General features: G+C 39.5%; 2 protein-coding genes across 2 annotated transcripts; one reads left to right on the top strand and one right to left on the bottom strand.

Moving 5' to 3' along the window:
* Positions 1-917: 917 nt before the first annotated feature.
* On the bottom strand, positions 918-5,296 carry LOC132974568 (ATP synthase subunit alpha, mitochondrial-like). Its single transcript, XM_061038711.1, has 11 exons — positions 5,151-5,296; positions 4,609-4,684; positions 3,704-3,873; positions 3,249-3,422; positions 2,751-2,917; positions 2,315-2,615; positions 1,937-2,161; positions 1,744-1,851; positions 1,475-1,619; positions 1,214-1,364; positions 918-1,123 (listed from the first exon to the last, which is right to left on the bottom strand). Exons 1-11 carry the CDS (start codon positions 5,208-5,210, stop codon positions 1,045-1,047), a joined length of 1,656 nt encoding a protein of 551 aa, XP_060894694.1. The 5' UTR covers positions 5,211-5,296; the 3' UTR covers positions 918-1,044.
* Positions 5,297-8,074: 2,778 nt separating this feature from the next.
* On the top strand, positions 8,075-22,939 carry ark2cb (arkadia (RNF111) C-terminal like ring finger ubiquitin ligase 2Cb). Its single transcript, XM_061038712.1, has 8 exons — positions 8,075-8,289; positions 12,017-12,344; positions 12,491-12,622; positions 13,201-13,330; positions 13,514-13,618; positions 14,059-14,154; positions 14,969-15,072; positions 19,180-22,939. The coding sequence occupies exons 1-8, from the start codon at positions 8,229-8,231 to the stop codon at positions 19,295-19,297; spliced, it is 1,074 nt and encodes a 357-aa protein (XP_060894695.1). The 5' UTR covers positions 8,075-8,228; the 3' UTR covers positions 19,298-22,939.
* The last annotated feature ends 754 nt before the right edge of the window (positions 22,940-23,693 follow it).

Below are 23,693 nucleotides of genomic sequence, written 5' to 3' on the forward strand. Positions count from 1 at the left end.
GACTCGTGTTTAAACGACCTTTAGTGAATGATGCTGTAATTAAGCTGTAATAAAATACACAGGGTGTTTGGCATCAGGAGACTATTTTGAGGTATTTGAGGCCACCTACTGGACATGAAAAATACAAACGCTGCCCGAGGTTACAACCTACAACATCGAGCTCAAACAGTAACTTAAAGGTCAAGTAATAGTTCTTCTCAGCTCTCTTTCAGGCACACAGAAAGACATCTATAGTTTCAACTTTTCAAATGTGAGAATTTGCCACTTTTATTTATATCGTATTGAATCTAATTCCTTTATGTCGGACTAAAGTAATTAATTGAGTAATCTCTGTTATCCTTACGACATTTCAAAGATAAAATGATTGATACAACCTGTGATCGGTTCAGAAAAGAAGAAATCTTTAGCCACAACCCTACAATTTAATTCTCCATATTTTACCTTTAACACATTCTTGCTCCATTTGAAATGTACCATGATGTGTGTAAATAAGCTTTATAAGCTTTGGGATTTCATCATGAAATACTTCTAACTACAAAACTGTTCTCAATATATTCACATCACATAAAATATGGTCTCACAAGATACAAGACAGGACAATAGGAGATGGACTTGTGTGACGAGAGTCACTGAATTTATTACCGTATGGAACATTTCATCCCAACACTTCATCCACAGGTGAGAAACTGGGCTGACAGTCCTTACGTCTGTAACAGTTGGGGCACACAGACTTGTCAAGTCAACCAGAACAAACGTAGTCGTCTTCTATAATATAATGCTCTTATGAACAGCAAACAGAATTCATGACTTGTGTGTGCTTCGTAGCACATTACTTCTACATTTTGGTACAAGCCTCAGGAAGTGCCTCAATAAGCCTACTGTAATGAAAGCAGGATCAGAAGAATTTTACAGCACAGTAGGTTTGTAAAATTTTATTTGGAGAAATCTGTACATGGAGGTTTTGGCCTTCAGTGTGTTCACAAATATAAGCAGAATGGGGACACAGACGGGTAGTTCACTGAAGATCAAGACAAGTGCTATCCATTACTCAAAGCTGGACAGGAAGGTCAGTACAATCTGCTTCAGCTTAGCATCTGATGTCTCTGAGATCATACCGTCAGCCCTGTAACAGAAAAACAGGTCAATTCAACACATCCAACCTAACTGTTATCAATGGTCAATTCTACGAGAAACGTTTGAAAAGAAGTCTCACCTGATTGCGGAAAGCAGGTCTTGGTGCTGGCTGAGGATGTGCTGCAGGAAAGCCTTCTCGAACTTTGTGATCTTGCTGGGCTCCATCTTGTCCAAGTGACCTCTGACACCAGCGTAGATGACCGTTACCTGCTCTTCAATGGCCATGGGACCTGGAGGAAACAGGGGACGACTGATTAGTTTTTGAATTTCAAAAACAATATACCAGTTTAGCATTTCTTTTACACAAATGGTAACCAGAGTGGAATAACTCAACACTTACAGTACTGCCCCTGCTTGAGCAGTTCAGTGAGCCTGACACCCCTGTTAAGGAGCTGCTGGGTGGCAGCGTCAAGGTCAGAGCCGAACTGGGCGAAGGCAGCGACCTCACGGTACTGAGCCAGCTCCAGCTTCATGGTACCGGCCACCTGAAAGGGTAGTTATTAGATAATAATTAAGTATAGAGCTGGAGATTAAAGCATCTGTTGAATGAGTGCAGGATTTCATTTAGTTTAAAAACACAAAAAGAATAACTTCTGCGCCAGTCGTTACCTGCTTCATGGCCTTGGTCTGGGCAGCAGAGCCTACTCTGGACACAGACAGACCCACGTTGATGGCTGGGCGGATACCCTTGTAGAACAGCTCAGTCTCCAAGAAGATCTACATCAAACAGGTAAACAAAGTCAGTGTAAAGCATCTGAATCCCTGCCAAAAATACGAACACAGAAGATGGTGTTGGACAAACCTGTCCGTCTGTGATGGAGATGACATTGGTTGGGATGTAGGCAGACACATCGCCGGCCTGGGTCTCGATGACGGGCAGGGCAGTGAGGGAGCCGCCTCCGAAGTTGTCGTTCATCTTGGCAGCTCTCTCCAGCAGACGGGAGTGCAGGTAGAACACATCACCGGGGTAAGCCTCACGGCCGGGGGGACGACGCAGCAGCAGGGACATCTGACGGTAGGCAACAGCCTGAGAGACGGAGAGATAAAGACTTCATTTAACAAAGACGCAAGAAAAACTGGCACAAAGGAAAACTGACTCTGTTATCTAAAATGAATGCAGAGGATCATTTTTAATTAAAGTTTCCAATATCCCTTAATAGCAGCAGTGTGGCTGTGTTACCTGCTTGGACAGATCGTCATAGATGATCAGGGCGTGCTTGCCGTTGTCCCTGAAGTACTCTCCCATGGAGCAGCCAGAGTATGGGGCAAGGTACTGCAGAGGAGCAGCATCAGAGGCGGTAGCAGAGACCACAATGGTGTACTTCATGGCATCAGCATCAGTCAGCCTCTTCACCAGCTGAGCCACCGTGGACCTCTTCTGTCCGATGGCGACGTAGATGCAGTACAGCTTCTTCTTCTCTTCGGTCCCCTCGTTGAAGCGCTTCTGGTTGATGATTGTGTCGATAGCAATGGCAGTTTTTCTGGAGGGGGAAGAAAGATTATTCAATAAAGCCTACTTACTTTTAAACTGCACCTCAGCTTCTGTTCCATCACTCCTTTGATAAGTAGCTCGCAAATGTATTGAACAAATGAGGAATGCAACAAAAAATATCTACCCGGTCTGCCTGTCACCAATGATCAGCTCACGCTGGCCTCTGCCAATGGGCACCAGGCTGTCCACAGCCTTGATTCCAGTCTGCATAGGCTCCCTCACAGAGATACGGGGGATGATACCAGGGGCCTTAAGACCTACACGCCTACGGATGCTGGAGCCCAGGGGACCCTGAAGGGCAAAAACAAGCATTTTAAAATCAGTTTAACATGAAAGAAGAGTTGATTGTGTGAATACAGCTTCTTAGTCATGCTGTGAAATTCAGACATTTTACTTTCATGTTGATCAACTTATTAGGCTTTTATTGGTGATGGTCCAGGACTTCAAATCAAATCAGAGGATGGCAACTCATTTGGAAACTAGATGCCTCTCCAAGTCAAACCTTTCAGTATTTTGTTAAATCCTGGTGTTTATTTAGATAATGAATTCACTGGAGAAGTAAGTAGTTGTTGGCAGAAAGTGAGTTTTCTACCAAAACACAAGTAATAGTGGCTCAATTGACCTTTCCATCGATGGCATTTCCCAGAGCGTCGACCACACGGCCCAGCAGCTCCTCGCCAACGGGTACGTCCACGATAGCACCAGTCCTCTTCACGATGTCACCCTCCTTGATCAGCTTGTCATTACCGAACACCACAACACCAACGTTGTCAGGCTCCAAGTTCAGAGACATGCCCTGGGGGGGAGGGGGGAGCAATTAGTAAAACAATTGTACCCTGCTAGCTTTGGTATACAATAAAAACATAGAAATAAAGATGTTTTAATAAAGAAAGAAAAGATAACCCTGATGGTTTCCAGGCATTACCCTCTTTTGTTTAGCTAAAAGTACACAATGTTCTTTATGTTCAATCAAATCAATATGACTAAATCTTGTATGCACCTTTTTTAGAATTAAACTACATTTGTTTTATGTGCCGTTTTAAAATCAGTACGTCCAAGTCATCCTTTGAAACATACTTTGAGTCCAGAGGAGAACTCCACCATCTCTTCTGCCTGGACATTCCTCAGACCGTACACTCTGGCAATACCGTCACCAATGGACAGCACGCGTCCGGTCTCCTCAAGGTCTGCGGTGGTGTCAGCGCCCATGATCTTCTCCTCCAGAATAGAGGACACCTCAGCTGTGCCTGTGACAGAGAGGTCGCGCAGGTTACTTCGGTGTTTGTAGAAAAACTCAAGAGTTATGTTTAACTCGTTTAGTTTACATGGTCTAAATTAACTAAAGTCAATGAAAATGTAAAACTGTATTCATGTTGCAGTACTGAGCAATTAGTAAGGTCTTTTTACAACATAACAATAAGTAAGGTCTTTTACCTGCTTTTTGTAAAGTGTCTCGAGGTAACACTTATGAGTCGATGCTATACAAATAAAAATTGATTGATTGACTTGTGACTTGTCTATGATGTGTGTTTTTTTTTTTTAAACCTAAGCTTAAATTGATTATTCATTCAGCTAGCCGATTCCAATAGAATAAAATAAAAAAGTAAAACCAATAAATTCACCGTAATCTCAGAATAAACAATTATGTAGCTTTTTGTATGGGTTAAATGTCAATATTTAAATAAACTACCAACTTTGATCTTGTCAGTGCATTTCTCCTGTATGAAAAGAGTTACTAAATCACTTCAGACAGTGACTTCTACTTGAAATTTAAAGTATTTCTGACCGTGATAAGCAGCACATTGGCATATATCAACACTGATTTACTTTGCCTGTTAAGTTCTGACAAAGCTTCAAATACTCTGCTATTAATTTGACATTGCAATCACAACACAGAATCATCAATGACCTTCCTCAATCACCCTTGGCGCTGGCCCCAAAGCGTTCAGTTTAAAGTATCTGTCGTGTTGTGTGTTCCTCACCTGTCTTCTGCAGCCATGGTCTGTGTGTGTGGAGGTGGTTGACCCCAACGCAGGCGGCCGGCACAACCCTGGACACCTGATGTAACGACAGACGTGTTGAGATTTGACGTAAATGCAAAAGCGAGTTCACTTAATGAATACTGCAGCGACCTTTTAAAAACATGAAATGTCAAGACTTAGAAGTGTACGGCTGTGCAGAGATGACGAAGTGCGCTGTCAGGCTTTCTGACCTTCAAAGCGTGGCTGAATGAGCCGCTAGCATTAGCTTGAGTGCTAACTTTAACGCTGCAAGATTAGGGCCAAGAAATTTCACAAGGGCAACTTCATTATAAACACATAACATTTATATTGGTATATCATTAAAATACGACAGTACAAACTTTGATTATGAGCGTTAATCAATGCATGTGTAAGTGGATGATAAGTTAGCTAGCGGCCTGTAGAGTTGACATTACCCTTCACGCCCAAAACGCTCAAAAAGCTTTAAAAATACTCGCTGCAACATCCTCTTCTAATTAAGATTGTTTTAGTAAAATACTTACGAATCCGGCCCTTCTGGGCAGGGTTCTGGCCAAGGCTGCTGCAACTCTTACGGATAACATTTTCTTGGGTTGCTGATGACCTGTCCTCCACCACTAGCGGCTGCGACCTGCTCGGAGACAGAAAGTAATGGCTGAATGGACTCTTCTTCTATTTATCTCAACTTGCTGGCAGATTTGTTTTGCTCAGTGCCACACGCTGCCCCCTGCCGGCGTGGACATGTTTCTGACAGCAAGCAATAACTCCGCCGTAAGTATGGAAGCCCATTTCCGCCAGTAAAAAAAATAAAAATAAAAATAATAAAGTCTCATAATTTCAATTATTATCATTATTTTGACTTTATTATCTAATTATTTTGACATATCTCATTATTATAACTTTATATCTCATTATTATGACTTTTTATCTCATAATTTCGACTTTTTATCTCATTATTTTGACTTATCTCATTATTATGACTTTATATCTCATTATTTTGACTTATCTCATTATTATGACTTTATATCTCATTATTTTGACTTTTTATCTCATTATTTTGACTTATCTCATTATTATGACTTTATATCTCATTATTTCGACTTTTTATCTCATTATTTTGACTTATCTCATTATTATGACTTTATATCTCATTATTTTGACTTATCTCATTATTATGACTTTTTATCTCATAATTTTGACTTTTTATCTCATTATTATGACTTTATATCTCATAATTTCGACATTTTATCTCATTAATATGACTTTATTATTTTCATTTTTATTTTTTTAACTGGCAGAAATTGGCTTCCATACATGCAACGTGCAAGGTATATTCTTGTTATAATAATGCACCACAGAGCAACATCAGCATTAAACGTCTAAAAACCTTTCCAAAGTGAAATACGAAGGTTTAGGGTTTGTATTTATTTACAAAAGAAAATGAAAAGTGCATTTATTTATATGGTTTCAGAGAGTGGTGGTCTCCTTGCTAGGACAATAGTGGATTTACCAAGTAAAATGATGTGATATTGGATTTGACAATAATGCCAATTCAAGCAAAAGTAAATGTGTTTGTATTATTTTTAGAATATAAAAAAAACATTATTTTTTATCAGTGTTATAAGAAATATAGATCATGCCAAAACGTCATTACATTTTGGGGAATACCAATCTAAATGCATAAGCTTCAATTCACATATGTCCCTCTTAATATTTTTAAACACATTTTTTTAAACTACACTTTAATGACAAAATTCCCAAGATAGAAAAAAGTTCTATCTTATCTTATATTAAAAACAGATGTATATGAAGTTTACTACAATTTGTGGGACATTTTTAGCTTGCTGATTTGGCAGTCGAATGGCTCATGTAGTTTGCCCTCTTTTTTAATCAATGTTAAAACAATTTGATTTGAGGTCACTTGTGTTATCAAATAATTTGTTCAAGAGAGTTTCTCTTTATCTGTAAAAAAAAAAAAAAAGGTAAAATCCGTGAACTGTATACGCGTTTAGGAAAACTCCTTTTTTTAAACTTAGTTTTTATTCATTTTTCAACACTACAACAGTACAATATGAAAAATATTTCTTTTTTTTCTTTTTCCAGCTGTATAGTTACATTCGGATATTAAGCCAGCAGAAAAAGATTAAAAAAGTAAGATACAAATCAAAATGTCCACTCCAAAGAATATACATATACACAACAATACACATAAACAAACAAGTACATAAATAAATGTTCATAAAAGTAGAGGAGAAATAAAAATCATAAATAAAAGTTGAAATCATAAAGAAATAAATTATAATCCACTCAAAGATATCACGTGTCAAAGTACAGGTGCGAAGTCAGGAAAACTCCTTTTTAAATACCGTGTTTGCTTTCTCAAAATAGATAAATAATAAATAGCTGACATACATAACTTCATGTATATCAATGTGCAATAATTACATAACTGCTGCTAACTGTTCAATATTACTTGTTAATAACTTTGTAATTCACTGCTTTATAATTGTCTATTTATTTACTCAGTCACTGCACTTTAACTGTCTATTTATTTATTCATTAATTCAGTCACTGCACAATAATAACTGTATATACTCTTTCACTGCACTATAACTTCACTTATTTGCACTATATCTCTATATTTATTTTTGTTTAATTAATCAGTCACTGCTAAATAATAACTGTATATATTTTATTTATTTATTTATCAGCACACATATAAGAATACATCAAAATAGGATTAACAGAAACATAAAAGGTGTGTCAGGAGAGGTCAAGAAGCCAACAGGTTTTATACAAGGGACCTCACCTCTTAAGAGACAAATAAATCAACTAAACAAATCGAATTACACAATTTCAAAACAAAATTAAATATAAACACATATACAGCAACCTATACACATATTCATACACACACACACACTTAGACACATACATACAATAGAAATATTATTTCAGTCACCACAACTGTCTATTTATTTATTATTATTATTATTATTATCATTAATTCACTGGCCACTTTTTGCATACTTCTCTCTCATATCACCACAAATATATTTTTGTTATTTTATTTTATTTTATTTATTTATCAGCACACATATAAGAATACATCAAAATAGGATTAACAAAAACATAAAAGGTGTGTCAGGAGAGGTCAAGAAGCCAACAAGCTTATACAAGGGACCTCACCTCTTAAGAGACAAATAAATCAACTAAACAATTATTTGATTGTTGTTGTTGTTGTTGTTTTTGTAAACGCTGCTGTTTAAGACTGCTGCTAATAAAGTTTCATTGTGTCCTTGTATACAATAATAATAAAGATTATATCTATCTATCTATCAAGGTGAATTGTGAAAACTGGATTGTTTAACCTGGATTTAACCTACGTGAAAGCGGTGTAACAGCGCCCCCTTCAGGCCAGAACAACAAATGACATGTCTGCTTTTGTCAGCGACAAGCCGAGCGCCTCAGACAGTCGTTTCGTTCTGTGGTGCTAGCAGCACAGCCAGCAACAACCAGCCGCCTGAATGTAGATCCGCATGGGCTACTACTGTTCTATCTCTCCGAATAACCCAGCGGAATCATAAGATAAGGATCCCAGGATGGTCTTAGTGCATGTCGGATATCTGGTTCTTCCTGTATTCGGCTCAGTAAGAAACAGAGGTACGGTATTAACCATTCACGTCGATTCAAAACGTGTGCCCTGTTTATCTTAATATTCACTGCAGCTGTTGGCTAGCTAGCCTGAGCTCAGCCTCAGGGTTTAGCTCATGTTAGCTAGCTTTAGATTTAAGCGTCAAATAAACCCCGGTAGATTTACGCTTCTTGTATTTGTGATAATTGCGGATACTTTTTTAAACACATCACGATATGATGTGACGGGTGTAATCACGCCGATAATGATAAAACACCGCCGTGTAAGATAAAGCTATCTTGACTTGTTGGCTCTGGCTAAATCCTGGAAGGGAAACATTTTCCACAAAGGATTCCACATGCACAGGGCGTGCGGTGTTAAAAAAAACCCATCTATATTACTACCAATTCAGAGACACACTCATGAAAAATAATTTACTCTGTTGTGCATGTTGTCGATTCGAGTTTGAATTTCGCAATATAAAGACGCATTGTGGTTTCTCCCTGTGTGTTTGCACTGTAAAAAAAAAAAAAAAAAAAAAATACCGCAAAATAGACGTAGCCTTTCCAGCCAGTCAGCTTATCTGTGCCTGGATGATGTCATTTGAAGATCACCTTCTGCTCGCTCTCGCTGCTTTTTTCCTCCCCATCGCGATTTCAGTAATCATTATCCGTGTAAAATTGGCCGATGTACTAATCGATGCAAAGGCAATTTGACCGGAGAGCCATCAATGTATCACTCGCCTTTTTCTATTATTTGCTCATAGGGCAATTCAGCAGCTGCTTGTTTGAAGCTGCCGAATTGCAAAAAAAAAAAAAAAAAAAAAGACCGGAGTATGCGGTCACAGTTTAACAATAATAAAGCTACAGTGTAAAATTAACTTCATAACAGTGGCGTCAGTGATTTCATTGTGCTTTTATTTCTGTTCTTATTTCCCTGTTTCATAGTATGGAGGCTGGCTCTACATTCTGCATTTATCAGATCTTTGTCGTCCCCCCTCCCATTGTGTAGCTAATGATCATCTGCTGCTGTGTGGTGTGGCGTGGCCTCTGCCTGTTCTCTGCATTTAGCTGTATTGTGAATCCCTTCTTCATTTCCTCTTTCCATCAGAAGACGACATTGGTATTTAAAAAAAAAAAGCACCCCCCCTCCCCTCTCTCTCTCCCAAGATGTTTTCAGCCGTAGACTTTCTATGTTAAGCAGACTAAAACAATAGCTAACACCTAGAACAGAGCACCTTTTATTTGTCTTTTTTTCTGTCAAATTGCTGTAGCACTGAGTAAACATTTTAGCTCTTTTTTTTTTTTTTTTTTAGATTATCAGTTGAATGTCATTGTGTACCTCCCATCCGGTCTTGATAGACAACATGCTGTAAATTCCTGTAAAGTGGATACATTTTGCATGATCTTAAATACTGCACTGCATTGTTGAACACCAGAATTCGGCTCATCTTCCTTCTCTTCACACAAGGTGCAATGTACATAATTAAAGTGACCTATTGGAAAAAGAGATAAAAGGTATGCAAATTGGAATTGTACGCATGCCATTTTTTTTAAATAGTTAAACTCATCCTTTCTGGCAAATAATGTCATGTGATCACTTGAAATGACTTAAGGTACACTGCACCTGTACACAACAACCTGCCATAACTGTCTCCATTTTTGTGTAATCCTTTGTTCCCCTTTGCAAATTTCAAGCTTTGAATCACACTGAATTATCAGGGCTGTTTGACCCTTACGGGGCAAACGAACCTCTAAATATTTTTAATCAAGCAAAACATGCTCACTGGTGGTTCATCACTTCCCAATTTCCCCACTAACATGAGGCCAAAATGCTATCCATTTCACAGGGATGCCTATTTTCCTGCACTGCTAAAGATATCCTCTATTAGTAATAACGTCTTTATGTTTGGTTGTGGTCTCTCTTTACCTTTTGTTCTGGTAATAGTACTTTCAATGCATGGTCACATTTATGATTCATAATTTTTGGTTTTTGTTTTTCTACATTGACTAGTGAAAATCCAATGTAATCTTTCTGTAGTAAAGATGTACCCTGCTGTACTTGAATCATGTGCTGTAGCAAACACGTCTGCTCATTGGATGCCGCTTTTGTTCTTTTTAACCCTATATGGAGCATGGTGGGCCTTGCCTTCAGTCTATGTTGTTTATTTTTGTTGCATGGATTTATACTATTATTACAAACAAACAAAGAAAAAAATACCACAAATTCCACATTTACTAATATTTTTCAATAAAGAATATAGTGTTTTTCCTAACCTTCAGTGTGCTTCTTGCTGATTTCCATTTATTGTCCTCCCTCTCCCTTGTCCCTATCTGCCCCCCTCCCCCTCCCCTCCCTCCACCCCCTCACCCACCTCCTCTCCCGCTATGACAAAGATAGACAGTTTCCACGCTTCCTCCATCACAGGGTCTGAATGAGTCTATCTGCTGTCATTCATGGTGATTGTTTTTCACTGAGATGCTTGCAAACGCAGTGTGCTCCTTACTATAGTCTAGACTTGAGCCTTTGACCAGCGACAACATGGTCATCTCATGTCTGCCCAGCTTCACCTATGACTTGTCAAGCTGAAAATATTGCCTGAGAGTCATACATTTTTATCTTGCCTGGGTTTGTTTTAATACCATACTGCGTCTTGCAAGCATACTCCTAGTAAATGCAATGTAGACTTTGCCTATTTCCTCATAATCAAAAAGATAATTGACTGTTTAAAAAAAATCCTCGTGTTTTAAACTATATAAGAAAGTTAAACTTGAACCTCATACTGGAGTTTTTCATCTTTAAGACATGCACAATTTTAACCTGTAAACTGGTAGGTTTCTGTAATATTCACCTCTTTGGTTACAGTACAATGAATCCTGCTCCACCGCAGGCCTGCTGTGGTTTCATCCTGCAAAGTTTTCTTCTACAGTTTCTACGCAAAGTAAAATTTTAACTGGAATTTTCCAGCCTAATGCTAAACAGAAGAGTCTTTTTAAGCTTAAAAGCACGACATTAAAACCATATTGTGCCACAGCACAAGTTTGCCTGTCTTTTTCTCCCCATTGAGTCTTCACAGCAGTCTGTTCGCTGCAGTCGCCAAATAGCTGTGGTTGGAGAGAGAAAAAAACATTTGAGTTATTTCCTCAACTCCTGAATGTTAACGGGAAGAAAACAAGTAGAGCTACACAGTATGTGCAAGACACAAAGATAAAGTAAGTATCAGACAGTAAAGTACCAAAGTGTAGTAGTCTGAATTTATTGCCTGGTTTAATTTTAAAGACAGAAAGAATTGTTCTCAGCAGTAACATAGATAGAGACTTGGCACCTAAACCGATTTATTTGTATCCAACAGACGGTACTAAAGGTTTTACTGCGAGTGCTCTGACCCTCTGTCAGCTGCAGAATTTACAGTAACTGAGCAGCCTCGAAGACCATGTACTGGTAGATTTCATCGGTTCGGATCCAGTTCGCTTGTGAATCCGAAGACCAGGAGTCGATCCAGAGGTCGGAAACACAGTTAAAGAATTTAAAGCTCTCGCTCTGTGCGCGGGACCAAAAAGTGGTCGCCATGTTCATGGTACTTGTGGTAACCATCATTTTCCCACCCCCCCACAGAAGTATTTTTCACCCTAGGTAAGAGGTAGGGCTTCATTAACATGCTTTATCAAACACACAGTGACACCACATTTCACCCACAATTAATTCCAGCTAATCTCTCTCTTCAGGGGCCTGACTTCTCCTCCTTATCCTCCACAGGATCCCATTTCAACCGGCAACAGCAGCAGCAGCAGCAGCACAGCCATGCTACCTCTTGCCGGCACTTCCAGTTAGGTCCTCAGGCTCCGCTGCCCATGGACTTCCCCATGCCCCACCCAGGGCAGCCACAGTCAGGCATTAACCCCCACCTTGCCCCTCCAGGCCACCAGCATGGCCCTCCACTACATCCTCCCCTCAACACTCTGCCCGCCCCCCAGTTCCAGGACATCCCTGCCCCCCCTTTCCTACCTCAGGCATTACACCAGCAATACCTCCTCCAGCAGCAGATCCTCGAGGCCCAGCACCGACACATCCTGCCACCCTCCAGGTATCCACTAAGACACCCTGTTGACCTCAACTTAGAAGTAGACCTTTGGAGCCTGTTGGGCGTTTCTATTTTTTTTTGATACAAATTAGTATTTTTCTCAATGAAGTTTTCAAATGTGAGGTTCTTTTTTTTTTTTTTTTTTTTAGCAGACGCACCCCAGAGAGAGTTCCTCACCAGCCCCACAGACTGCGGCCCGGGTACGAGTTTGCCCCCCCTCTTCATGTCCCTCCTCAGCCTGTGGTGCAGCAGCCCCGATACCTGGCTGAGGGTACAGACTGGTGAGCAATTTATATCAAAAAGAATCCAGGGGCCAGTGCCACTCATGACCAATAGTCTCAATACTTATCTTTAAAATTGTGTTTTCAGGGTGATGTAGATTTAGAGTTCATACCAACAGGTCACCTTAAATGATGAGAAATAATGAAATACTCAATTCAAATGATTATTGAATTTAGAATAGAGATGGTTTCTTTGAGGTTTATGACCAAGTTGAAGAAACACCCAAAGCAAATCATCTCTAAGTAGATACATACTGTACATTGCCTAAATCCCTGCATGCATCCCTCAGGATTTCAAATGATTTGACAAGGAGTTTGTTTTGATTAGTATGCAAGTCCAACCAGAACCTCGATAATGCTTCGGTTTTTTTGTATACCTTTTTTTTCTCAGTGTGACTGAATCAAAATCTGAGTAGAGAGAAGATAAAAGGGGGTTAAAGACAGGTTTAAACACAGCCCAAGGCACAACAAAACCCCTTTGTTGACAGTGAGCGTTGTAACTGTCTCGCGAATGTTACAGAACCGCCTTCACAGTTTCAGACGGGAATTGATGTTTTTTTTTTTATGTTTCTGCTCAGGGATCTGAGTGTAGATGCTGGGCTGCCTCCCCACCAGTATCACATCCATCCGCTGCCGCAGCACTATCAGCACTACTTGACCTCTCCTAGGATGCATCACTTCCCTAGAAACAATGCCTCAACACAAGTGGTGAGCGCCCCTCTTGCCTCAGCACAATCAATCACGTTCGTCTCCATGAACTCTCAGCAGCTCTGGCTTTCTGGGATCAAAGACGATCCCCAGCAACCGTTGGATGACCAGTAACTTTTTTCTTCTTCTTCTGATTAACGCTGCAGAGCTGACTCTAGCTTCTTTTTATCTCTCATCTCCCAGGTTGTCCATGAGATCAGAAACTACCCGTATCCCCAGCTGCACTTGCTGGCTCTGCAGAGTCTCAACCCATCGCGCCACGCGTCTGCTGTTAGAGAGAGCTACGAGGTTTGTGCTGCTTCTTCTCCTCTCTCTCTCTCTCTCTCTCTCTCTCTCTCTCTCTCTCTCCTCAGCACACACACAACAGTCTAAACGAATTTATCTTTGTTGTCTGTGTAACCAATGCTCTGGACAAGCTTGAGTGTGTAACTGATTTTCTTATTTCCAATTACTGTGGGTTCCAGATGCCTCAAATGGTCGGACTGCCTTTAATCTCATTTGTGTTCATCTGGACAAGATGCAATTGATTTTTGAGAGGCTCTTTCCTGTTCTTTGAAGCACCAATTATTTTATTCGATCAAAGACCTCCACACTTAAATGTCATCTTGAATATAGATTTTGAAGATTTTGAATGTTGTGTTTTTTTCAGCAGGAAAAAACAGAATTGCTTTCTTTGAGACTTCAACCTGATAGAAGTAAGGCTTACATGTATGTTGTTTACGCGCTAGGAGCTTCTGCAGCTGGAGGACAGACTTGGCAGTGTAAACCGTGGAGCTGTTCAAACGACCATAGAGAGATTCACTTTCCCCCACAAGTACAAAAAGGTAACATTCCCTTTTTTTAAAAACTACATTAGCTATAACTCAGTTTCTCTGTCTCTCTCTCCCCCTCTCTCACTGTCTCACTCTCTCTCTCATACCAAAGAAACTCAATCTAGAGTTAGAACATATGCTGAGTGAGAAGGCACTGATTGTTTCCATAAAATGATTTCCCTCATTATTGCGATAAAGTCAGATTTCTTTTTTAGGCATTTTAATTGAATGCTCATAATGTGATAATGATGAAGTTGCCTTTAATTGCATAACTCTTCCTGCGAGCTGATTTTTTTTTTTAATGTGGGGTTATGGTGCAGACTAAGCATTGGGCAAGAAATAAGCTGTGAGAGACGGGATTGGAAGATGGGGAACGGCAGGTTGAAAGGATCATAGAGTGAAGTCGAAAGTGGAAGATGGTCAAGACTCTTGCAGAAGTTCAAAGGTCAAACTCATTTCCGCTTGCAGATTAGTGAGACAGGTCTGCAGTGTGCACAAATCAAGGCTGCGGATGACTCATCCAGCTGTCTGCAGATATGTACGAGGAATGAATTTTAAAAATCCGTCTACGCTGAATGTGACCCAAATACTCTGCAAACAGAGTCGGATCATTTTCTACATTCTGAGTGAGAAGAAGTAATTGAGTCTTTTCCATTTGACGTCTGTTTTTTTTTTTTTCTTCTTCTGGGAAGCATGTGGAGGTGACTCTTTCCTTCTAGTCTTGGCTGGCTCAGAGACACCAGTGGCATAAACATAACAGCTCCCAACATGCAGCTGCACCAGCAGCTTTAATAATTAATGCCTGTTTGCCTTTTTCTCTGTGCAGAGAATACCCCAGGACCTAAAGATGTGTCTGGATGATGAGGAGCTCGACACAGATGAGAAGTGCACCATTTGTCTGTCAATGCTGGAGGATGGAGAGGATGTCAGGTACAACAATACGCTCTTATTTCGCGTTTTTTTTTTTCAAAAGGGAAAATGCTGTTTATGCAGGTGCACATGTCGGTTGTTGGGGAGTTTGTTGTTGGATCAGTGCAACCTTTACTCCAGACTGAATTATATGATACTTTTGATATTGACTGCTTTGAAATAGAGACTAGAATTTCATGGTTCCAAACAGGAGGAGTCAAATCTAATTTCCTCGAGTACAGTTAGAAGGTTGACATTTGTAGTTTTGAGTGACTGCCTGATGGACTTCCTTTGAATATTTTAAAGACATTAGATAACCTTGCTCGTCTCTTGACTTAAATCTAGCCCCTTCATTGGATATTTGAAGGAAATAAATGTAAAACCAAACCTAAAACCTCATCTGCACTTTATGCTCAGAGCCAGTTATCATTATCTTAAATGGTAAACATGGCAAACATTATGGCTGTGTAGCGTTAGCATGTTAGCATTGTCAGTTTAAGCACATGAGCATGCTGCATTTAGAAACTTATCAGGCACAGAGGTGCACAAAGCACTCACAGTTTCTGGCACTACTGTAGACGCTTATGCTGCTTAAAGTTGTATAAGAGTTATCATCAAACATCCAATTGTTCTACAACTCATATATCAAGATGTCTACTCAGAACTCCTATATCCCATTTAGCAGGTAATTAAATAGAATTTCCTTTAAACAAATAATATATGGATGCCTCAAATCTGCACCAACACTGCTGTGCAGTATTATTAACCCCACATTGAGGTTAAGATTTCATTGAATATACACTATTCAGTAAACAGGGAGTGCTTTATTTGTTTGTTTGTTTGTTACATCTGACCTCTACAGTCCAGTGGACTGAAGACACAGTGTTGTGACCATTATGTCGTCTTGAGGTTGTTTGTTGAGAGCCAGTTGAGGTCTTTGGTATCCCCAGACAACACTTCACATGCTGATAAGAACTCAGACAAATATCTTCACGTCCTAATTTAAATGTATTTATTCCCTTTACTTTTGTACTGGGTGCATACACAGTCAGAGTATCAGCTGGTTTTAACCATGAATTGTTGCTGCCCTGTTTATTCAAAGCTGCAGGTTTTGAAAAAAAGAATCCTGCAGGATTTCTTCTACCGTGTCGTCTTGATGATATTGCCTCAAGGCAACATTAGCATTCCACAAAACTTCATGATGTGTGTCCAGTGTTGTGATCTGTTGAACTGGCAAAGTGACAGAGCAAGTTATTGTACTCTGTGGAAAAAGAAAAGAGAGAGAGAGAGAGAGAGAGAGGGAGAGAAAAAAGAAACCTTTTACAGAGGAGATTCAATGATTTTGTTCGGGAATTCCTCATTCTTGATGTGTCCGGTTTGGTTGAAAGTCACAAGATTAAAGTTCAATAAGAGAATGATGAGATAAACACACATGATCCTCTTTAACACACTGAAGGTTTCTCTAACGTTCTCATACAGAGTCTTAGCAGCAATCTCAGTTTCCCCCAAAGAGAAAATCAAATGTGAGTTTTGAAGAGAACTTTAATGACAACAAGTAACTTGAGACACATTCCGATGTCCGACGTGGCTCACCGTCAGACAGTTGGATCTATTCTAAACACAATCTGGATTCAGGACATGACAGGACTCATAAATCACATGCACATAGAGGATTTAAAGAACTTTAACAAAGTGTAACTGAGCTGTTTAACCAGCTGTTAGAACACTTTTTCAGGGCTTCAAAGACACTGTACTTTATTTTCTAAAATACAAATACAAGACTTTGCCTTAAGGATAAAACAATCAGGCCCAGGGATCAGATGGGAAAGGGCTGTCCATGAATGAAAACCACACATTTCCCCCTTCATACTGGTTTCCATTAACTAAATTAGGATCAGGCCAGCTGTTGTTATTATTGGCGAACCGTCTTCCCATGCATAAAAATACAACAACTGTATGTGAAGGGCCAGACCTTTGCCATAGGTCAGATCTGGGTGTCCTGATAGTGGCACTACAGCCACCGTCTTTATTTTTTAAAACGTCAACAATTCATAAGGAATTCTCTCTGTTTTTCATGAACACTGTAAAAACACTTTATAACCTTTCTGCTCCCAGATATTCTGTTCAGTGGGCACAGAAGTCGATTAACTGCGTGTCACACTGTCCTTTTACAGATGTCAGATAATTAGTTTGTCAAAAATTGAGCCTACAGTACATAAAAGCCTTCAATAGTAAATTGCATGCAGACATTTTAAACACCCTACTAAGGACATCTCAGGTTCTCATCATAAAAAAAGACAGACTTTTCCGCTGAGTTTTGAAATGCAATATGAATTTCATTTTGTCAGTAATTTCAAATAGATGTGTTTACTCTGTCCAGGCAATTAAACTGCCATCTGTTGTCACTAATTGAGCGATCATTTCAAGCTTCATGAATAGACATGTCCAACTTCTAGAAATGGGGTTCACACATTCTTAGATTTTTGTCTCGACTTAATATTGTGCATGAGAATAAAAACAGCCTTTCAGTGTATTTACACGTTATCACATCGCTTGTGATGAAGCTACATTTGAATTTCACCTTTCTTGTTCCCATGAAGCTCGACATGATCATCACGTGCAGCCGGGGGGGGGCGAAAGTTTAGAGTTCAAGATTCTCTGATGTAGAATGAACGTCTCAGTAAACCGTAAAAGGTTTTGATAATATTTGGGGTTTGGATTGTTCTGTACAAAACACACAGCCACCAGTCTGTGCTGTGCAGCTTACATGTAAATTATTGAACAGCAATGTTTTTAGTTTCTTCTTCCATATGAGCCAGTTAATGATTTAATGATGTTTTTCATTTGATCCCTAATTGTGAATAACTTTGTGAGGGCTGTTTAAATAAGAGATGTACAAATAAATAATTTATCATCCTTCTGATGTTAAATAATGAGAATCAGGAGATCGCTGCTTTAACGGTTTAAAGGTACAGGGGGATGAATTATTGGTATGCGTGCTATAAATAGCCACAGCCTTGTGTAACGACTGCTGGTCTGGTGCCGTTTTAAGAACCTTGTTGATGTGACGCAATCTGCCAAACTGCACGTCCTCTTTGCGACTCTTCTCACTGAAAGGCTTAAATAGAATTAGAGCTGGCACGTGTAGCAGCATGCAACCAATCTTTAAAAACAGTTGTACTTACCGGTACATTTATACTGTACTGTGGGAGTCAAAGCGAGGCCCCTGAACATGCCTCCAGATCTACAATAATTAAAATTCATAAAACTGAATCAGCTCACACATCGCCATAATTCAAAAAGAAAGAAATGTGTATGCACATATTCTAGCCTCTGGTGTTGTTTCCATTTTTGTTTCTGGTGTTTACCAATTGGCAACCTCTGGTGTTAAAAAGTGAAACCAATGTGGAAGTGCAAAAAAACTGCAGGACCTGGAGTGTCCTCCTGAGGCTGGCTCCAAAGTCCAACACACACGCGCCCCATATTAAAATGTCAGCTTACAAAAATGATTCTTGTTCTGTTAGTAAATATATTTTTTGGCACACACTGTTCATGTTTTTTATAACTCGCCGCTTTGTTTTTATGAAAGATACGAGTTGTTCATAATTACGGGCGAGACAGATCTGACCGTCTGGTTTGTCAGGAGGCTTGAGACCCGCCTCAGCTCCAGCTCTTTGCCTGTTGTTAGGCTGACCAAAAATATGAGTCAGTATCTCCAATATCTTCAACTATTATTTAAAGTCTGTGGTGTTTACACAGTCATCAAACTTATCAAGAAAGACAAGCGTCTAATAACTGAGATCAAAATAAATAACTAAAGAAAAAGTTAGTTTCCACACAAGAGTTTGGTACGGCTGAACATTGCAAAGAGTATTCTGTGTTTTTTTGCAAGCATTAGCAAACATTAAATGCAAGTTTTATGGTACATGTTTTTTTCCCCATAGTCTTAAGTATTTGATTAGGATTTTTAGGTGTAAAGCTGTTATTTAATGTGATTTGTGGAGGCATTAGAAATGCTCTTAAAGTAAAAAATAACTATCCTTAAACTGTTTGAAACCTTTGAAATTTTCTTGAAGCTTTGTGCTTCATTCATTTAAAATCCTAACCTTGTCTCTTCTGCGCCTGCAGGAGATTACCCTGCATGCACCTCTTCCACCAGGCGTGCGTGGACCAGTGGCTGGCCACCAGCAGGAAATGCCCCATCTGTAGAGTGGACATTGAGACCCAGCTGACCCCGGACAGTTGATAGCTCCTGTCCACTCCTGCAGCTTTGGATCTGGATCTTGTTCATTTTCCGTCGCCTCCCTCTGGGAGGGGGGAAGCTCTGCCAAACCGCCCCTCTTCTCCTCTCTGCATCACTCTGCAAGCCTGCCTTCTGAGACAGCTGTGACGGAGGGATCAACAAAGCACACTCACCCGCAACACAACGAGGGATGGGGGGGGGTTGATGCATTGAAAGGTGGGCTGGACTGAAGGTTGGTTGAATGGTCTAATGGATGTAAAATGTAGGAGGAGCAGACATGTATGGACAGATGTGCCGAGGCTTCACACGATTCTGTCAGACTGTGTTTCCTGTGTACATTTCTCCATACAGCCACTGAGAGAGGACACTCTGACTGACTACCAACCTGTGTGTGCTGAATTAAGGCCATTTCTCTGCCACTATATCTAAACCCTCTCCCCCACAGGCCTGTGAAAAATCCTTTAAGCTGCACTCTGCCCAAGCCCTCAGCACATCTGTACAGAACAATTTAAAATGATTAGCATGAGGTTGTTTGGTGTGAACTCTTGTAGCTGAACGCTTGTTGTGTCATGGAGTATAGTACAGACAAAGTATTTACAGAGTAACAGTGTTGTGTAGCAAGCAAAAGCCTTTTGAGAAATATGTTTGTGAAAAATAATCCTACAGAGAGGGCGACCACGGCTCTAACAGCGAGAATATTCAGTGTGTTCAATCAATGAGGAAACAGCTTGTTGTGTTAAAAAAGGCCAAAAATCCCTCTTTCTTGTCTCACATGGTTTTTGGATTAACAGTTAGTAGATGCCATCAGAGTTGATGCTAAACCCGCTAACTGCAGGCATGGCTTCCAGTGATCTGTGTAGTGTCGTAGTCGGGCCTCTATAATCTAGAGCAGAGGCCTCAGATGTGCATGCTGTATGGCAGGCTTGGGCTGTGTCGTTAATATTGTGGAGCAGTAGAAAACAGGAACTGTGTCTGTGCATGTGAACCGTATACTATGACTGATGATCCCACTCATTCATAGAGGAGGACAAGAATGCACCTAACACCCCCCCCCCCTCACCTTCCCACACCCCTTCCCTACTCATCCAGAGTAGACCAAAGTTGCCCTTAGACACCGATCTCACATCGTTGTAGCATTTTTCTCCTGATACTTGAGGTGTCAAGGATTCAAAGAGCTGCTTGCAGATCCGTGTCTAACTGCAACTCCTTTGTGTTGCCTCGCTCATGTCATGGCGAGATCATGACATGAGAGGCCGGCATGGGCTTGAGGATGCAGTGCCTGAGTCTTGCCACCAGAGTGACTAAAATCTGACATTTGTATGACCTTTTACCAGAACCTTATTGCCTATCGAACAAGCACATGTGATTTCTATACACAGTGAGTCGCCTCTGTTGTGTATCGGCTCCTTTTCATTTCAATCTAGGTTGTTGCTCCTGCTGTTTGATAAAAACAAAAAAAACTGTGTCTGGTGTTACAGGGAAAATACAAACTAGTTTGCCTGTGATATTTGCTAGAATGTGTATGATTGTCCCCCACCCCCTTCCCCCATGGTAGTAGTGTATGGTATTGCTAGAACAACTGTGATACGTTCAGTGATAGAAGCCGTTTTCTCTTTATCATGCATGAACCATGTCGGCGTAGTTCACTTGAAGGAGGGTGAAAGGGAGAAAAAGCCATCCATTTGAAAAATACCAAACAATTGTTCTTAACAGTAATTTTATTTCAATTGTCTTTTTCTTTTCTTCCATTGTTTTCTTTTCCTTATTACTTGTCTGTCTTTTTTGTTTTGCTCACATGCCAATTTGGACATGGTACTAATATGCCAAGTCCCTGTCCATTTTAACCATCGTGAAGAAAAAGCTGCAATGCTGCAAAAACATATTTATTGTTGTTCTAATGTAGCTTGTGTTTTGTAAATGCACTATAATATGGAGTTGCCTGGTTTTTGGTTTGGTGGTGTGGGTTCTTCTTGTCCTAGATTTTGTGTTTCTATTCAGTTCCAAGTATTTTCATGCTTCCTTGTGTATTATCGGAGGGTAACTTGACTGTTTGTGTTGCGTTTTTTTTTTTTTCCTTTTCTTTTTTGTGTGTGAAACCTCCATCCAAAAAACGAAAGCTGGATGAAAAAAGGAGGTTTGCTAGTTCACATAGAATGCTGTGATTAAAGATGCCTTAAGTATTTAACAATCATTATTTATTACTAACTGTAGCTAGCTAGCTATCGTGGTGGAATATTTAATGTCTCTATCTCATAACTTTGCAATTTAATCAATATATTTATTTAAAATAACACAAAATATTAAAAAAAGAATACCTCATTATGCATTGGTCGGTGGGGATGCTTTTGCATGCCGTCTGTGTTTTCTTTTCAAAGGAGAAAAAAAAGAAACTTGTCGAAAGTTTGACTTTTTGGGGGGAGGGGGAGGGGGGACGGGGCGGGGTATTTCCCGACACACTTTCTAGCCAGCATGGTGCTGTTGATCTGGATTACATTCCATTCATGTCACCTCTTTATTTGAGTTTTGTGTTTCTCATAACATCCCTGCTTTTGATTGAAAGCAGATTTAGGGGAGTAAAACCCCGTGTTGTCTTAGTATGGCTCCATAATTAGCTTGCTTTTGTTTTGAAATACTGCTTTGTTTCCCATAACCCGTCATATTTGATTTGTTTATTATGTTATTACCAACATTTCTTCATATTCCATTATATCTGGATCTCAATTCAGTGCTTCTTACTATAATTTAGGACCCACATAATGAGCGGTATCATTTGATCTTTTGTAATGCTTGCAATAGCTTGGTGTGGGATTTTGGGAAGTATCTAACATGCTAACTTGAGCCATTGGTCTTATTGAGCAAATTTCTGGTGTACTGTGGTTAAACAATATAGATAGCGTGTTTTACACCTGGGTATAATAAGCTAACTATGTTTTCGGTGTGCATTTCTTATTAATACTCTACTAATCCTGCAAATGAATATAACATGTATCGGATTGGAATGACGCTGGCTGGTCTTACTATTATTCTAATTTCATTTCGTGCTCTCACTGGCCTTACCCCACATCCTCCACAGTGTACCCCATTTACTCCAGAGCGAACTGGACAGTAGCCATAGTATTAACTCAAGCTGATGAACCGGAATGAACAGTAGAACTTAAAGCACAAGCTTTTTAATGCATGTCCTTCTCAGGTTTTCCTATGTGTATGTGGGAGTAGCTCTGTAGACGTGTTTAATATGATGCTGTACCTTCTTGAATATTTCAGATGTTTCTTTGCTGCTGAAAAAATGTTGATTATTAACCTGCCAGTGAAAAAGGGATGTGGCCATCTTTGTACAACACACTGCTGTTTTGCTGTAACCGCGCAATGTTTTATGATCTTGAGTATTTTATAGAAAAGTAGAAGTATGTATCAATAATATGAAAGCAATAGCTAAATCATAATGAAGAATAACATGATCAGTGAATATTGTGGAAATCTTTAGATTCACTCTGGGTGGATTTTGTACTGTATTTATTACTAATGATGATGCAAAAAGTTGCATAGCTTAACCCAAACTGTTCTGTCTCTTTTTTATTTATTGTCTTGTATATGATCTTTTTGTATGTGTTTTTCAAATAAACTGCCTAAAATGCTGACAACTAATTTTCAGTGTTTTTCTGCGTTCTGTTCTCGCCCCATCGCTACGGAAATTATTTTGGAAGATCTGTCAAAGCTTGAAGAACATTTCAAGTCTAATATAAGCTTATAAGTAGATATATGTTTTAGTGTTGGTGGGCAATTCACAGTAACTTTCAAAGCTGATATAAACCAATAAAAAGCCAGAGATCATTACGAAATAGAAATTTGGAGCACTGTTTAAACTCAGTTGGTAGAGCGGACAGTCCTCATTACACTGGTTAATCCCCATGTTTCCTGTCCCCTAAAAGTCGTCCTATCCAAAAAAGCCCCCACTCCCCCAAGTCATCCTTAGAAAAAGAAGACATAGAAACACATTATGGCTCTAAGAGAGAAAAACATCTACATTTTAATTTTCTAAATAACTCCTACATAGGCTTCCTGCCTTTGACACCTACAAATAATAAGACCTTTCTGTATTATAGTTCAGTGTTGAGATGTGTGAAAAGTGGTTTGTGTATCAGTGAGTGTTCAGTGATAAAACTAGTCTCCTTAAAAGCTAATTCAATGTTTTTTACCGCTTGTATATTCCTGTTTTTTTCAGTTCACTGTGGCCTAACATAAACAGCACACAGTACACTAAATTGTTTCCTGTAAAAACACATTATGATACTGCAAGCTGTCCTAACTCCATTCTACATAACACTGAGTAGAGTATTTCCTATATGCTAGTTTTCGTGCCAAACATTTTTGATGAGCCAATTTATTCTTATAAAAATCA

This window comes from Labrus mixtus, chromosome 5, assembly GCF_963584025.1.
Source record: "Labrus mixtus chromosome 5, fLabMix1.1, whole genome shotgun sequence".
In the NCBI taxonomy this organism is placed as follows: Eukaryota; Metazoa; Chordata; class Actinopteri; order Labriformes; family Labridae; genus Labrus; species Labrus mixtus.

Bases quoted from the DNA above. Each gene is read 5' to 3' on its own strand.
- ark2cb (XM_061038712.1), top strand. From the start codon at position 8,229: ATGGTCTTAGTGCATGTCGGATATCTGGTTCTTCCTGTATTCGGCTCA. The intron at 12,623-13,200 runs GTGAGCAATTTA...GTTTCTGCTCAG, and splicing joins CTGGCTGAGGGTACAGACTG to GGATCTGAGTGTAGATGCTG. The intron at 13,331-13,513 runs GTGAGCGCCCCT...CTCATCTCCCAG, and splicing joins ACAATGCCTCAACACAAGTG to GTTGTCCATGAGATCAGAAA.
- LOC132974568 (XM_061038711.1), bottom strand. From the start codon at position 5,210: ATGTTATCCGTAAGAGTTGCAGCAGCCTTGGCCAGAACCCTGCCCAGA. The intron at 2,616-2,750 runs GTAGATATTTTT...TTCCCCCTCCAG, and splicing joins ATTGGTGACAGGCAGACCGG to AAAAACTGCCATTGCTATCG. The intron at 1,620-1,743 runs GTAACGACTGGC...CTACCCTTTCAG, and splicing joins AGACCAAGGCCATGAAGCAG to GTGGCCGGTACCATGAAGCT.